Genomic DNA, 16,067 nt, shown 5'->3' on the forward strand with positions numbered 1-16,067 from the left:
TCCTCTTAGTATGGAGTTGGTTTTCCAAAAAGCTGACCCAGACTGTTTGAGAATTTGTGGTTGTGTTTTTTCATAGGAATAAGGCTATCGTGGTGAATTTAGGGCTATTAAATATTTCTTTGACTTTTCATGTGCACACACAAATGCTTTATTGAAAAGAAGAATTATTCTAGATTTTTCTTTAAAAAGTAGTGGTCTGTTTTCTCAGGTGAAATCTGCACAGATTTTTTTTCACAGTCTGGAATTGGATGTTGTATTTTAATCATCCATGAAGAAATTAAACAGAAATATATCAGAGAGATTTGCTTCTTTTCATTATGCCATGATGCTATTTCTTACATCCTTTTTTTTTTCTTTTTAACAGCTATTTAAAGAAAAATCCTTAAATTTGTTTTCAAAATTAATTTTCCATTAAAGGTAGTCAAAGCAGCTTACTAGTAAGGCAGCCTCTTTCTGGCATCAGGTTATGCCCCAGAGCTGAAACAGCTGCATTTTTTCTGAGAAGGACAAACCTTAATTAATTATGTGTTGTAAAGAGGCATTACAGTTTCCCCTGTGTTGCAGTCAGGTATGTATTTTTATGATAGGTTGTGGGATATCTGCTAGCCTCTGAAAGTATTATAGGAGCTACCGTTAGTTTTTCACAACGCTTTTCCTTCCATCCCCCCACTTTATTATTTCTTAATATCTTACAGTTGTTTTATTATGCTTCACAATTTGTTCTCCTTAAAGTACTTTCAGTCTTTCTGTCCTCCTGCTGGTAAAAGTGTGTAGCCAGTGGATTTCTCATGTCTATTCTGGCAATAAGATAATTTGATACTTCTTCATTTAAAGAATTTCAGCTACTACTGCAGAAACTGGTTATCCTTTAATGAAAATGAGAATATGGGGCATAGGAACATACAGACATGTGTGAAATTAAAATCAAGTATTCCTAGCATTTGCTAACCAACTCCAGTAAGGGAGCAGTACTTCTCTGTCCCTAACGCAGGTGTGGAGTTGTGGAATTGTGTAGTGCTAAAGCTGGAGTTGTGTGCTTAGCTCACTGCAGTCACCAGTGCCAGCTGGTCACAGTACAATCTGCTTTGGTGATGGAGGGTGGGGAGGGGAGATGAGTGATCAATTATGATATGGGCTTGTACATTTTTAATCTATTAGTTGGGAGGAAATCGGTGAAATTGGGTGGACTATCCCCAGCAGAGTTAAATGTCACACAGGGGAGTATACTCCTAGTGCTCACTCACAATATGCAACATCAAGAATATGCCAGAGGTATTTGATGCAATGAGATTCTTAAACTGGGGTAAGGGAATTGACAGGCGGTTCACCCCAGTTCTGCTGCCCACGATCTTTGTTCTTCAGTCCTAAAGCAAAGGATTAACTTTCCTGTGTTCCAGTACAAATACTCATTCCTCAAAGAAATGTCAGCCACGTGACAGCTGTGCTTTGTGAATGAACAAACTGTACCTAGGTCTCCATGAATTTCAAATGAATTATTGATAGATTTTGTGAATCTAGTGAGCATGGATTGATTTTTTTTTGAGGAATGCACGTATTCATTTTGCAAGGTAAAATGATCTGGAATTCTTAAAATAAAAACTTGCTGAGTTGGATTCTGAATAACTGCAAGACTTAAAGCACTGACTCTAAAGTATTGCCAGCTGAAGGTGTAAGTGAACAGACAACAACAAAAATACAGAAGAGTTTGTAGAAACGGTGACCATTTTGAATAAGCTATAGTCTTGCTCTCCAACCACTGCTTTTATAGAATTGCAACAATCCTGTAAAAGGAAGACTTATGGAGAGCTTTGAAGAACAGAGTTTTGGCTCTAGGACCCTTAAATGTTAAGGAAAGTAAAGAAAAAGAATGGAGATGCTAAGTCTGAGCTTTTGAAAAAAGCTCTAGAGAGCAGTACTGTATGTGGTTCAGAAGTAGAAGTTGACTTGGAAGAGGCAGAAAAATTGGGGTAGATTTTCTGCTGTGATAGATAAAATGGAACAAGTGGAGGGATGTGAAAGGACTGAAGAGGTAAAAGCAAATAGCTGTAACAACATTATCTCTGCAGGAGCACTCCAAACAAATATGAGCAAATCAAGATTTCATTTAATTTCAGAGAAGATAATACTGTATCTTTTCTTGAGTTTTAATTACTGCACAAAGTCCCCACTGTTCTGGTGTGAATTGCAGGTCATTATGCCCTTGGTCATAGCAGTTTGCACTTGTTTCCACTGGTGTTTGAATGAGTCATGCCCATAGTGATGTGCAGCTGTAGGATGAAGGGTGGAATGGCCTTAGGAATGCAGGAGTGTGTGTGAAGCAGAAGCTGCTGTAGGGCAAAATCACTGGGTTTTTTTTTTGTTTGTTTGTTTTACTCTAGTTTACGGTACAAATAACGTCAATCTTCATTACATAAATACTGCCTGTCTAGCATGTTCAAACTTGCACCTGTATACTTAAATAGTTGTGCATTTCTTAAATCTACATAGATGGAGAGATTTCAAAGACACAAATTGAAGAAACATTGAATCCTATTTGGTCTTTTTATAGCACTTTTGTCTGTTTGAGCAACTGTGCAACATCTTGGTACAATTTTCAATTTCTCAGGCTCTGTTTGAGCCTGTGTTATCTTCATTCTGATTTCTCAGGCATCAGCCTTGGCACTGTCAAGAACACTGTTCTGCTCAAGGCCACTCTTTCAGTGTAGTAGAAAGGAGGTGCTTTTGAAAAAGTCTTCAGCAAAGGTCGCTTTAAAATAAATAAATAAATAAGCTTTTATAATTAAAGTGTTAGCAGACTAGAGCAGATAAATGGCAATGTGTCCTAATGTTTCTCCCATACATGTGTTTATAAAAATGTGGAATAGTGCTGAGCTACTTCTAGGCCATTCAGTAGTTTCTTGAACACTAGGATTCTTCTTTTCAGTGGCAGTATTGATTATAAGTACATCATAACTTTATCAAGGATTTAAAAAGAGTGACTAGTTACTCAGACTTTAATGTTTCCTTTATTGGACTTTCATGTTTGGTTGCTCATGGTCTTCAAATCAATGCATGATTTGAAGTTTTCAGAAATATATTTAGTCTGTCGTTACCAAAAGTATGATTTCAGTTGCTTAGAGGGTTTTTTCTTCTCACCTATAATTGTTGATGTTGTCAATTTCCAAAGGTGATTTTTAACTTCTTCCCATGCTTTTGGCTGCCATTTAGGGGTGTTGGGAAGTGGAAGAGCACCTCATGCAGTAACATCTGAATTCTATTCCTTTTTCTTATTTGAGTCAGCTTTAGCTGTATCTCAGAGGAGTCTACATACAATGACAATCCATATTTTCTGTGAAGTTGTATATTGGTTCTTGTGGTATTCAACAGTATTAGTTGAATGCTCATGGATAGTCATTTGCAACCAGTATGACACCAAACTCTTCAGGTTGCAGCAGGTTTATATTGGTGGGAGAGGAGAGGAGTAGCTCTGTGTTTTCTGTTGTCCTTCCTTCATCCTTTTGTAGGGTTGCTGGAGCTCCATGCCTGTTTTCCAAGCTTTGTGTATTTTCTTGGCAATATCAGTAAGAAACCTACACATGCAAAAAGACATAATGCTAATAAGAATCTTGTAGCTGGGCTGAAGAAATTGAGGTAATTTCCAAGGACTAGTAGGGAGAGATTAAAGGGTTATACATCTTCAAGGTTGGCCAGCAGAGAGAGAGAGGCATTTCCAGAGGTCGCTAGGGATGCTGAAGAAAGAATGTGTTTCTGGTCAGAACAGCCTCAGAGTAGTGGAGGTCAAGACTGTGATGACTAATTGCTTTTTTTTTTTTTTAAGTGATGTACTGTTACTGGAGAGTATTTATTCTACTACAGTTTCCACACAGTCAATAGAGGATTTTGACTGTTCAGGGGGATGGTTAATAACATGTTATCAAGTCAGGTTTTTATTTTTTTGTGACTTATTGAAAAAAATACTGAAAGGAGGTTTTTTATTTTTTTTTCATCCTTGCCTCATCTTTGCCTCTTGAGATGAGGTGGCAGAGACTGGCACCGATGTGAATACCAAATTATTTGCATCCCTTCCTTGGGTTCTTTTCTGAAAGAGTATGAAAAAAGCATGAAGACAATACTGTGTCCTGCTGCAGCCCTTAACCAACACCTTACCTTGAGGTGTTCTAAAAACTCTATTCCAGATGACATCCTGACAAAATAAGGAACTGCTTCTCATTAAACATACTTTTTATCTGAATGGAAGTAGGGCTTATCTGATCATTAGGATGCCAAAACGTATAATATAACATAATCTGTGAACCCACAAATTACACAGTACTGCTTGACTTAAGTACAGGCTTTAATTCATATATATAGGAGGTAAAGAGATGCAACTGAAAAAAACTGTAAAATCAAGGTCGTTATGAAGATAAACATTAACATTACTAGAAATGTAATAATATCTGATGAAAGATGAAGAACTTAAAGTTATTGAAACAAACCTTCAGTTGAATTGGTTTGGGAGATGGCAGAGCCTACAGTACTTTTCACCTGGTCTGGTACTTACCTGAAAACATTTAAGTTTTTCTGCAGATGATTTAATACAAAAAGTTAGATTTTGGGGTTCACCTTGTTTATTAAGATGCCTTGGAAGGAAAAATGAAAAGGAAAGGAATTAAAAAAAATAAAGTGTGTGTGTATATATATATATATTTCTTTAGGGTTTTGACATGGTGGATTTCCTTTGCTGGGAGCATATGGCATAAAGAAACAAATCATGATTACTAACAGAAAACTGAGATTCAGGCATTAGTTTTGCCATCAGTTCCTAATTATTTGGGCTGATTACTTAATCTCCTGTTTCTCTGCATATAATATGGCAGTCTGTGGTGGAATTGAATTATAGGAAAATACAGTAATTAATCTTTACAATTTGTTGCTCCCCACCATTAAAAGTAACTATATCTTGAAAATGACCTCCAAAATTTGTGCAAAGATGAAGACTTGGGCAGGAGGGGAAGGTGGGGAAGCCCTGCTAGGAGGAAGGTATCTGAGGTAAGAGAGCTGCAGCACGAACTTCCTCTTGCATAACCCAGGCTAGTGAGGAATTGCAGGGTTTCCAATGTGGTGTTGTATAACAGCTTGTTAGACAAAATATATGAAAACATGATAGTACTTATGGAGAGATTTGTCACACCATTCATTTCCTAAAGCCAGATTTCTCAAACGACTTTTGTCATGTGGATGGTACATACAGGGAAGGAAATGTAGGCCCCCTTTTTTTTTCTTCTCTCCTCGTTTCCCTGCTGTATATAGTAGTAAATAGACTGGTTTGTTTTAAAGCCTTTCTGCTTCTTTGATTTTATTTTGGCTTAATTTAGCTGAAAGATCTGTTGCCTTTTTTCTGACAATGGGAACAGCGGAGCCTGCAGCCAGGCTAGTCTGCAGGAGCGTCGTTCATAAACGCAGCCCAGGGTGAATTCAGGGCTGACTGGCAAAGTGAGCAAGTAAACTAACTGGTAGGCTTATTGCTCGGGTTTGTGCTTTTTGAGTCTGTTGCATCTGCAGTGCTGTTAGACCCTTGGTCCTGAAAGATTCCAGAGACAAGTGAAAAACTAACTGTGAAGTTTTTCAGCAGCATTCAGCATTGGCATGACTTCCCTGTGTTCGTTTGAATGTCAGCAAAGTTTGGCCATGTTTAATGTATTTGCTGAACTGGTTAAGAATGGGATTTTTTTCCAGTCAAATTGCATGGTGTTAGGAAAAGAAAACATTTTTATTTTTAGCAACTTCCTTTTCCTTTTCCCTCTGTAATTTCACCCCTGTTTTCTCTGTTATGTTTATACATATTTTATGAGCATATGGTTACCAGCCTTTCCCTTTTTTGTATATTGGCTAGGAAAAAGTCTCAGGGACCAAATTCCATTTGCACTGGATTTGGCAGCATTATTCCTTTTAATTTAACTGGGAATGGAATTTGACCATGATAAATATTGTAATAATGTGAAGCAGCAACTCATGACACAGCCTGGACAGCTGAGCACCATCACATTAGGAGAATCTTTAGGGACGAGGCTTAGAAGCAGGAAGGCTCTGCTTTGCCACTTTATTTTGTTCCAGATTAAAGGATGTTAGGGGACAAGACTAAAACCTAGTATAAGACAGTAGCTTAGTTTCAGCTTATATACAATTAAATTCAAAAAACAACAGTGAACTTAGAGACTGTATTCTGGGTTGGTAGATTCTAGCGTCACCCAACTTCTACATATTTGAAGCTATTTATTAAGTTTCCTATGTTACATCATCATAACGACCACTGAACAGGATTCTGTTTCTAGATTTATGAGACGTATGTTGGCCATGTGACAAACTGGATTGCCATATCAAGCCCATGATCCCTTTACAAGTTTGCAAGGTTTTCAGTGTGCCAGTTAGTTACGTGCTTGCATTTAAGGCAGCACCGTGTATGTCATCTTAGATTCTGTAGAAAACATCCAAGCCTATGCTGCAAATTCTATTAACCTGCTAGTTTTCAAACAAAAACAAATGTACAAAACCCTTTGCATGTATGTGTTTATTTTTATTCTTTTTTACAGAAGCAGTTGTAGTTGATCACATGACTCTTCTCTTAGTCTTCTGTGCCTTTGGGAATTTTTGTCATTGGTACTTATAAAAAAACCTGCAAAGAGATCAGTTATCTTTAAAATGAGACAATGACATGATTACCTGGTTTTCAAATAATCATAGCGTTGAAATTATGATAATTTTGAGAAGTTTGTAAAAGAGTGCAAGAACCATATTTATTTTTCAAAAAGTAAAATTACCCTATTGCAAATCCATGAAAATTTTGCTTTATTTATAAGAAAAATGAATGTTTACTTTCTTTCTATTTTCTTGCGTTACCAATGCCATCTCAATGCTATCCTTAGAAGTAGCTTAAATAGGAAGTCATTTAAGCAAAGAAATAAATTTAGAAGCTCTTGAGAGAGCTCTTCTTTTAATTTTTTTGAAATGTTTTAGGTGGTATGTAACTGTTTTAAATGTCATTTTCCATAAGATTGATTGTTTTCACTTTGCTTAAAACTCTATAGTGAATTTTATTTCCCAAATGAATTACTAGAGATTCCACTACTGATCTTCTAGAGGCAATCAGTGGTTTATATTTTTGTCAAAAGTTAGATAACATAGGCCATGTAGCTATAACACACGAACTATTTTTAGCTTGGATTTTAACATAAACTAGTAGCCTAATGCTCATATAAATGCATCTCTTCAGTATAAGAAATAATTGGACTCACTGTTTGATTTTTTCTTTTCTTTCTTTTTTTTTTTTGTGTGTCCTTCCCTCTTTTGCCCCATTTTCTTACAGAGATCAGAATATCCTGGATCCTACGCTGGAGTATGTTAAGGTATGGTACCAGTTCTTACCCTCCGAATATTTTATTGGGTATGTAACCAGCATTGCCACAGCATTTCTGGTCCTTTGTAGTCAAATAGTGCTTCTGTCTATCTTCTGTTACAGAAAAACTAACTGTATGCATCAGACTCTTTTCTGCATGTTTCAGTGATACTTGGGGCCATTGTGTTTTGGAGGTATATTGTATTTTGATATTGAAGCCTCTTTTCAGTTACATGCTGAATACCTATTATCTTGCCTTTGTTAACATTAAAAGAATCTAAATATTAAAACTGCCATTATTTCATCTCTCATCCAAAATATTGTACCTTAATAATGCCTGTGTTAATTCACACAAAAACTCTGTTCTAATTCACTCTGAAATCTGAGCATATTGGGCAGTAGTTCTAGGTGTTCTTCAAGGGACTTGCTCTGTCCTTTTAAATGCTCTCTGTAGAACGTGTAATATAACTGGAATCCTGCCAAAATTGTATATCCTTGTGTTTTCATTTGCACAAGATGAGAGTTCTGAAAAAAAATTCTTAGAGTAAATCAAAAATACTCTGGAGCGTTCATAAATTTTATTCAAAAATCAATCCTGTATTGTCAATATAGAAACTTTTGAAGAAACCTTAGGGACGTGATTCTGTCCTGAGAGTCTCTTGCAATGTGGTATGTCTGTAATTTGCACTGAATTAGTACTGTTCGTCATGGTTAACTTAAGTGAATATTATTTCTCAGATCCTTGAAAGAATCTGGCTTATAAATCATGTGTCTCTACAACGGGATTCTTTAATTGTTGGGCTTTTTTCCTGCCTTCTGAGAGATTTTAGTCCTATGAAAAGTACCTGATAAACTGCGTTATCCTCCTTTACTGGAGGATATTGCTGTAGCTATTCATGTGGACAGTCTAAATTTTTGCTTTAGGTTAGAAGTCAAGTGAGGAAGAGACTGAGGAGAGACAGTAGCAAAAGGTTGAAGAGGAAATGCCAAAGTCAACAGGGAACTGCTGCTAGAATTTCCTTTGTGGGTGTGCGTAGCCCAGGCCAGCAGAGAGGTTAGGGCTCAAGGTTCATACAAGGACTAAACCGGGAGGGAGAGTAATGCAGTGTTGAGAGGGGACTGCCAAAGGGAAATGCCAAGCATTGATTTGCCTGGAAGTTTGGAGGGGTCCTCTGTTGGGCTCTCAGCCTGGGGTTAGGGTGGAGGTTAAAATTAGGATTTGGAAGAAGAGAAGGGGAAGAGCAGATCTGAGAGGTGCGTGGAAAAGGGGCTGCCAAAGGACTCTGCGGACTGTTGCCGGAAGGCCACTCCGACCATTGGGCAGCTCAGTGCTGTGAGGGCCCTGGCCTCGGGCCCAGCCAAATGTTGGCATTTGGCAAGGCAGCCTTCTGAGCCGGAGAAAGCTGAGAGCCTCTGGAAGAGCGCGGTAGAAGAGGGGATGCCAAAGGCAACAAAGTGATGGACGTGTTAATTGCTAAATTTAATTTACTGTGTGTCTTGCACTATTCTGTACGGAGTATGTTGTTACATTTTTAATAATATGGCCAAGTAGAAGGCAGAGCTTTTATTTGCCAATTCATCAATATGTATGTCTTGTCTTGTTGCAGCAAGTTTTCTATTATAAATGTGGTTTCTGATCTTTTCAGCTCTTCTAGCAGAAGCATGTCTTGGACTCTTGTCAATAGCTGTGGTGTTAAGCTTAGTTATTAAAACTTCGATGTTAGGGAGGAAAGCCTGGGGAAAAGAGACTTACGAGGGACAAGGCAATGGATGCCCTCACCTTCTTTTCTCCTTCCTCTTTCAAAGCTTTTTCCATCTACATCCCTAGCTTTAGTGAGCTGTGAGTTAGTTTGATCCACAGTTTAATGGCCTGAAAATAGGAATTCTGGAGAGGAAATGCTTGGGTTCCTAAATCACACCTTCAAAAAAAAATGCAGAAATTGCTTTCTAAATATACCCTGCCCCCCCCCCCCCAAAAAACAACAAAAAAACAACTTTTGGCTGTGATATTTATGGTTACTAACAAAACTGGTTCCAGAAGTGTATTATTAATCAAAATTATCAGCAATGTCAAATAAAGGAGGACTCCTATCAATAATTTGTTACCAGTTTGCTTTGACTGTAAAGCATATACTTGAATTAATAACAAAGGGATCTTGGAACATTTAAGTGGATCCTAAAGTTTCATCAAGTATGTGCTCATTATCTTCTATAACTTGCCTTATGATATCTATCATGTTCATGTTTATAAAATTTCCAGCTCCTTGAATAAATGATGCTGGCAGTGTGAAGTCAGGGGTAAACTACTAAGCAGTAAGCTATTCAAGTTGCAAAGTTTAAAGAATAGATTTCTGTAGCATCTCACTGTGTTTTTACCAACATTGCTATTTGCACAAGTTTGACAAGAAACACAAACTGTGTATTTAGTCTGAATAAGTGGGTTTGGTGCCTGTTGGATAGGCTTTGATAGGTGTCTGTTAAGTGATAGTAAAATAATAAATACCTTTAAATGGAGAAGAGATGGTAAGAGAAGAGAGAAAAAGCAACAAGAGCGCTTTTGGTAATCCCATCTTGCTGATTCAGGATGTCAAAGTTTTGAGAGCCAGATTCATGTGTCTGATGCACAGGAAAATACAGGTGTGTTGTCTCTAGGCAGAGAATTGTTGAGTGACTGACTGAAAACACATATAAACTTGAATGTTAAGCATCTATGATGTATCAAGTATACATCAAAGGAAATGCTAGAACAAACTAATTGCACACAAAGTCTTAATATTGGTTCTTGTTTGTCTCATCTTGTTGTTCTTCTAAAAGAAGAGAGACTTGGGCTTAATTTAGCTTGCATAAACTGCATTATGTTGAAAGTAGTACATGATACAAATTGTATCGGTAAGTTGTGTTGGGACGGTCAGCATGCTGGTAATTCTACCCAAGAGTTGCAGTCCCAAGTGAAGTGGACTAATAGTACCTGGCTTTTTTGAAAGATCCACAACTAGGAGCAATCAAATAGGTGCTATCCTCGTAGCTGATCCACGTTACCAGGCTGTACAGGCATTCAATTTCAACACAGGCAGCTGGTTTTAAAAGGTAGTTTTAAACAAGGATGCTGGTCCCAGAGCTGATCTTACAAGTACACAGATGCAATTGAGCACTTTTTCTGCAGTGATGCAAACATGCTACATGAGTTTGTTGTGGGTCCCATAAGAAAGAAGTTGAATGTTTGTTCAGAATGTGCTCCTGCTGGGAAGTGAGCAACAGCTCTTAAAAATTGGATTCTACTGTAAATAGGATGGGGAGAAGTCAGTTGGTATGAGGAAAAATAACATGGTTATTTTTTGATTTAATGTGCTGTGTTTCACAGCAAAAGGAGTATCATGGTGATTATCATGGCAGCAGCAACTGCTAGCAGGCATTGTCATAAAGGGCAGAGAGACTGGTGGTAAACTTAAAAGCTGTCTATCCATTTTATTTTCATACAAACCTTTCTTTGCTAGAATCTGCTGATTAGAAGTGAAATAAATAATTCCTTGTGTTTCGAAATACTCTGGCCAGAGCAAAGGCAAAATAAATCAATTTTCCTTCTGTTTTATTCTGTTCAAGATACAAGACAGAGAGCACTGATTATGGAATTAATCCTCTGAAGACATTCTTTTAGAGAATGCTCTCTATAGATGTACTATAGTTTCTAATACATGAATCTAAATTAAAGCTCACAAATGGCAGTTTCGTGCATCTTGAATATTGATGTATTAGATCATTCAGTACATAAAGAGAACTAATTATGCAAAGCAAGTTCTAAGGGAAAAATGTACTGATTTGCTGGAGTCTGAGTACTGAAGTGTCCATATGACTTCAACCCTTCCTTTGTTTTCACAGTGCTGCTGAAACCATGGTCACAGTTAAATGGCTCTTTCAAGAAACCCTTTTATGGTAGAAGTGAAAACAGGCCAGACTGCTTTGAGTCAGGCTGCTAAGTCGTGAAAGAGATTTACAGACACAATAGCACGTTGTACATTCTGTGAGATTTTTACAAGTTTTATGAGCCAAATAATAGGTCCATTGGTAGTCTCAGCAGGTTCCTCCTGTGCCCCAAGTCTGCAATCCAGAGAACAAACTCGGCAGGGGAGAAAGGATCAAATGCTGACAACTTTGAGTGTGTCAGAGAACTTTTGTGAGTTGTTTTGATCATATTCATGCGAACTAAATATAGCTTTCCATTCCATTCCTACCCACGGTAAATACTTTAGAATCTTTTTAATAGAGGTGTATACTGTAATCATTAAGGCTATATCAGGGTGGAAGGAAAGAAAAATGCATTTCTCTCTTCCTTTCATGGAAACCTTGCAAAGTATTTCCTGTGAAAGTGTGCTAATAGCTGCAGAGATACTCATCAGCTCACCGCTGATGAGTACAACTATGTCCTGAGATTTTGGAGATGCATTTTAATCCATTAGTGGAAGAACTGCAAAATTTATGACTGATTGTCTGCTGAGCATGGTCATGAGGGAAGTTTATATTTAGATTTGGATTTGATAAAACTGTCACTGGTGTAAGGAAGTTAGAGCTGCAGAAAAAAACGTTATTCCTTTGTGAAGGAATACCCCATTCTGCTGAAGGGTACTTGTTTGTCTCAGCCCCGTACTGTTCATTTTACCCTGGTTTTATTCCTTCCCAATTTTGTTAGAAAGCAAACATCCATGTTATTGTCATTTATGAGGGCTTTTGTGATTGCCCCTGAAAATGAAATTTTGATGATGTTCCAATGAGTTGGTCTTATCAGTAGCTTTGCAAGGTGGTGCATTATTTGTGTATTTAACTCAGCTTCAGGGAACTTTAATCATGTGAGGAAGCTTACTGCTGCACAGTTGGTGTAGTTAATTGCATAAATTCATCATATTACAGATGCCAAAAGTTTACATTCTTTTTTTCCAAATTACAAAGATCTCATTTTTTTATTTTTCTTGTACAGGTTCTGGCAGGAATTGTGATTCTTTGCTGACATTGAGCTGCTTGGGTTATATGTGTGGGTAGTTGACCATCGTCGTTCCAATGGGTGTGCCAAGAGTGGAATTTGGGAAGAGCGCTATCAGATTGGAAGTGTGTGCCTATGGACGTTTGGGGAAGTTTGGAAAAATCTTAGCATGACAAGTAGCCACAGTTTGGGAAAGAATATTGAAAGGTATTGAAATTTCATCGAAAGGACCCTTTTTAGACAGGGAAATATATTAGATAAATCCCCACTCCATTGGAAAACTTTCTGAGTTCAGGGTATGCCTTGTTATGAGCTGCTACGTATCACTCTCCTGTGGAGGCTTGCCTGTTGAGATGCGAGTTACAACCTGCGAGCAGAAAGTTTGTCAGGTTTTTGCCTTGTTTGACCGTGTTATACATTAAGTATCTGAGCTTGGAGAAGGCCTCACAGACTAAAGCACCAAATGATTGGGAGATTCCTTTTAAATCAAAAACTTTTTTTTTTTTTTTTTTTTTTGCAACTGTGACAGAGACAACAGCATCATGAAGCAAGGAAGCATTAGCTGCAATGTATTTTGATAAGGAGAAAAGGAGTATGCCTGTAGAGCTGACTTTCATTTTACATGTTTCTTTTTTGTCATCGTGCAATTGGCATCCAACTAGAAGATGCTTACTCGTGCCAATGTTTCATTAAGATATATTTATATTTTTCCATGTTTATCTACTTAGTAGGAATTTCAGTTTCAGAAGCATCACTCAACAGCAGTCACCTCTTGTATATAAGCAGTATAATTCATAAAGAAATATCCTGTTAATTCTAATCTAATTTAAAGTTAAATACATTGATTTATCTGTCTTCTCAATGAAAAAAATCTTTAGGTTTGAGGCTTGAAGGGTATCTGATGGTTGCACGCTGCCCTCTGCTGCGTATCTGGAGAAGGACACTAACTGTATTTTTTTAATAGTCATGACTGTTAAAAATTACATTTTTCATAATAATTTCATAACTATTAAAAAAACCCTCTCTGGCCTGGTTGTTGAAAGTTGATTGTTTTTTCTCTGGATGCATGGAATGGTGAAGAAAGACTTTTTTACCCCCTTAATTTATAGAAGTAGGTCCTAGAGGGAACTTGAGAAATTCTTTGTTGGGGTATCACTGAGATTATTAGAATAGATGTTTTTCTGATTTGTTCAAAACCTCCAGTAGAAGAGATTCTGTAGCCTCCCAAGATAAACTGTTCTACTTCCCATGCTAGATCAGTCTTAACAGTCTTTTCATTGTTACTGGTGGGAAAGGTTTTCCTGGTATGTAATGTCATCTTTGTTGCAAATACAGGTGATTGGGTTTTGGCCATCTGTCTTTTTCTTTCCTTGATGGAATTTTCTAATGGAGTAAGTCTTGACTGTTGCAATAAACTGGACAAATTGTCTGTTCTGTAGTTTTAATCCTGTTCTAGTAGTATTAAAGTTTGGAGTAGTAGAATTCTTTTCCTGAGCCTCATACCAGTCTTTGTTCTTACAACTTGTGCCCTTCTTCTATTTAGAAATGGCAACTATTTCTTTAAGTATGTATGGTAGTCCACTGTTACTCCTAAAAGCTTTCAGCAGACCCGGAGACTTTCAAAGATGACTTAAGAAGTTGCGTATCTAATTGAATTCAAAAACTCTTAAGTAGTTAATTCCCCTAAACTCATTTTATGAATCTTGCTCCATCTATTCAGAGTTAATGAAAACTTGTTTTATTTGATAGCTTACAGTTATCCATAATTACTGGTGGAATTTTACACACAGGTTTCAAATACATCTTTTCCCATGTTTAGCTGTGTTTGGCCAACAGGCTAGTCTCTGAAAAGATGGTGGAGTCAGCAGTTTGGTAATCTTTCAGGTGCAGAATGAGCAAAATCTGAGCTGGTGTTTCCAGTAAATATGCTGGCAGTGTGATTTTGCAGCTGCTCAAGTCTACTGTCCTAATCCATGTTTTCCTAGCAGAGAAATTCCCAAATTAGCCTGTTCCTGTTTGGGGAATTTTTGTTCTTTCCAAGCCCCCAATTTCTGAATGACCTGACTAGCTCTAAGATCTGTTTGGGTGTTGCTGCTGTTGTTGTTGTTGTTTTTGTTTTAATACTGTGAATAATTCTGAACAAAAGGAAATTTGTGCCTTTTTACATTTTTCTTTGTGAGTGATAATCCTCATTTGAATTCAGTCAAGTGAATAGTGTCTTTCTAATTATTCTGGCCTTCATTATGAAGTCTTTTAGCAGTGGCTCTTGCATTTCCCAGAGGCTGAAGTAGGTTTAGGACATTTAGTGTATGTATCTTTCATAATGCTTAGTATATTTGGGGTAAATCTAAAATGATGATTCTTCTTTGAGCACATGTATTTATTCTAGTTGCATGCTACAGATTAATCTTACGTCTGTCCTCTTGTTATAAATTTGACCCTGTTAATGACTGTACTTTAGTTCATATATATTTCTACTCATTAACTCTTAAATTCTGTTTGATCTGTAATCATCAAAAGCTGCTACATTTACTGAGATTGCAGTGGCTGAACTTTGAGCTGACATCTGTCTATAGAATTACATTGCTCTAATTTCCATGGTACCAGTATTAATACTAGTGCCAATACCAATAATTACCTAGTTGATAATTTCAGTATCCTGGTGAGCTCAGTAACTATTATCAACCCATATTCCCAGATGGAGATACAGATAAACTGGAAAGGCCTGAATCATAAACACAGGCCAGAAGTTTTGAGGTACAAAGAAAGCACAGTTTCATACTAAAAATATCATTTTTATTTTGTCTCCAGAGTTCTTGTGAAACTTGGATTTAAATGAAATACCCCTTTGTCTCCAAAATATTAATGTCTCTGGATTTCAAATGCTGACAGTTATATGTTGCTATTGATAATATCCTCAAGTCAAAATGATGGTGTCAGTGAAAGAAGGCAGTAGTGGTAGATGATATGTATTTACTTTTCAAAGGAGGGGAAAAAAAAGTGTGGATTTTGCTTATAAGATGTCTGGTTCACCTTGATATGCGATTCATTTTTCTTGCATGTAGAGTTACTATACGCTTCTATTAGATACTGTGATTGTTGAAGTGACCGATCATTTGTGGCAAACAGTGCTTTCCCATATTGAATTGAACCAAGGTGTGTGATCCTGGACCTGATCCACTGCATTACAGTAGGTACTATATCACCTCTTGCCGAAAAAGAGCATGCCATTTCCCACAAAAGCAGTACAGATGGGGAAGAAAAAAAGTGCTGAATTATAGTACTGCTATGCCTGATTTCTCCCACCTCATCTGCAGTGTACATTTTATCTCTTCTTGGTAAGAGCAAAACCGTGCATGATGAAAAGGATTGAAGATTTTGGATTGGAGAATAAGCAGTACAGTGCAAAAAAAAATGTAACTGGCTGGGAAAGAAAACCATACCTGCTTTACATTTTCAAATTCTGTACGAACACTAATGCAGTTGACACAAGGAGCAAAAAAGCATCTTTCTGTCTGTCTGATGGCATCACCTGGAATTCTTATAGCTTATGATAGACTGTTGTAGACATATAAGAATGTATATAAAAGATACAAGTTCCACATAGAATTTTGCTCCTTTTCATGTGAGATGATTGAACCATTAATAACTGGGGACATGACTGCAGTCTACCATGTTTTGTGTTGATATTTTCTTAATTGTTACTAAGCTGTGTCTGTTCTA

The 16,067-nt window shown here is 37.2% G+C and overlaps 1 protein-coding gene across 6 annotated transcripts in view; it reads left to right on the plus strand.

Moving 5' to 3' along the window:
* BCAR3 (BCAR3 adaptor protein, NSP family member) overlaps window positions 1-16,067 on the plus strand; it is a 119,839-nt gene that overhangs the window by 70,428 nt on the left and 33,344 nt on the right. For all 6 annotated transcript variants that reach the window (XM_013961345.2, XM_013961346.2, XM_067300912.1 and 3 more), the window contains one exon: window positions 7,343-7,382. In XM_013961345.2, coding sequence (XP_013816799.1) covers window positions 7,343-7,382 — 40 coding nt within the window. The remainder of the gene's footprint in view (window positions 1-7,342; window positions 7,383-16,067) is intronic.

The sequence above is a fragment of the Apteryx mantelli genome, chromosome 8, assembly GCF_036417845.1.
Source record: "Apteryx mantelli isolate bAptMan1 chromosome 8, bAptMan1.hap1, whole genome shotgun sequence".
Taxonomy (NCBI): domain Eukaryota; kingdom Metazoa; phylum Chordata; class Aves; order Apterygiformes; family Apterygidae; genus Apteryx; species Apteryx mantelli.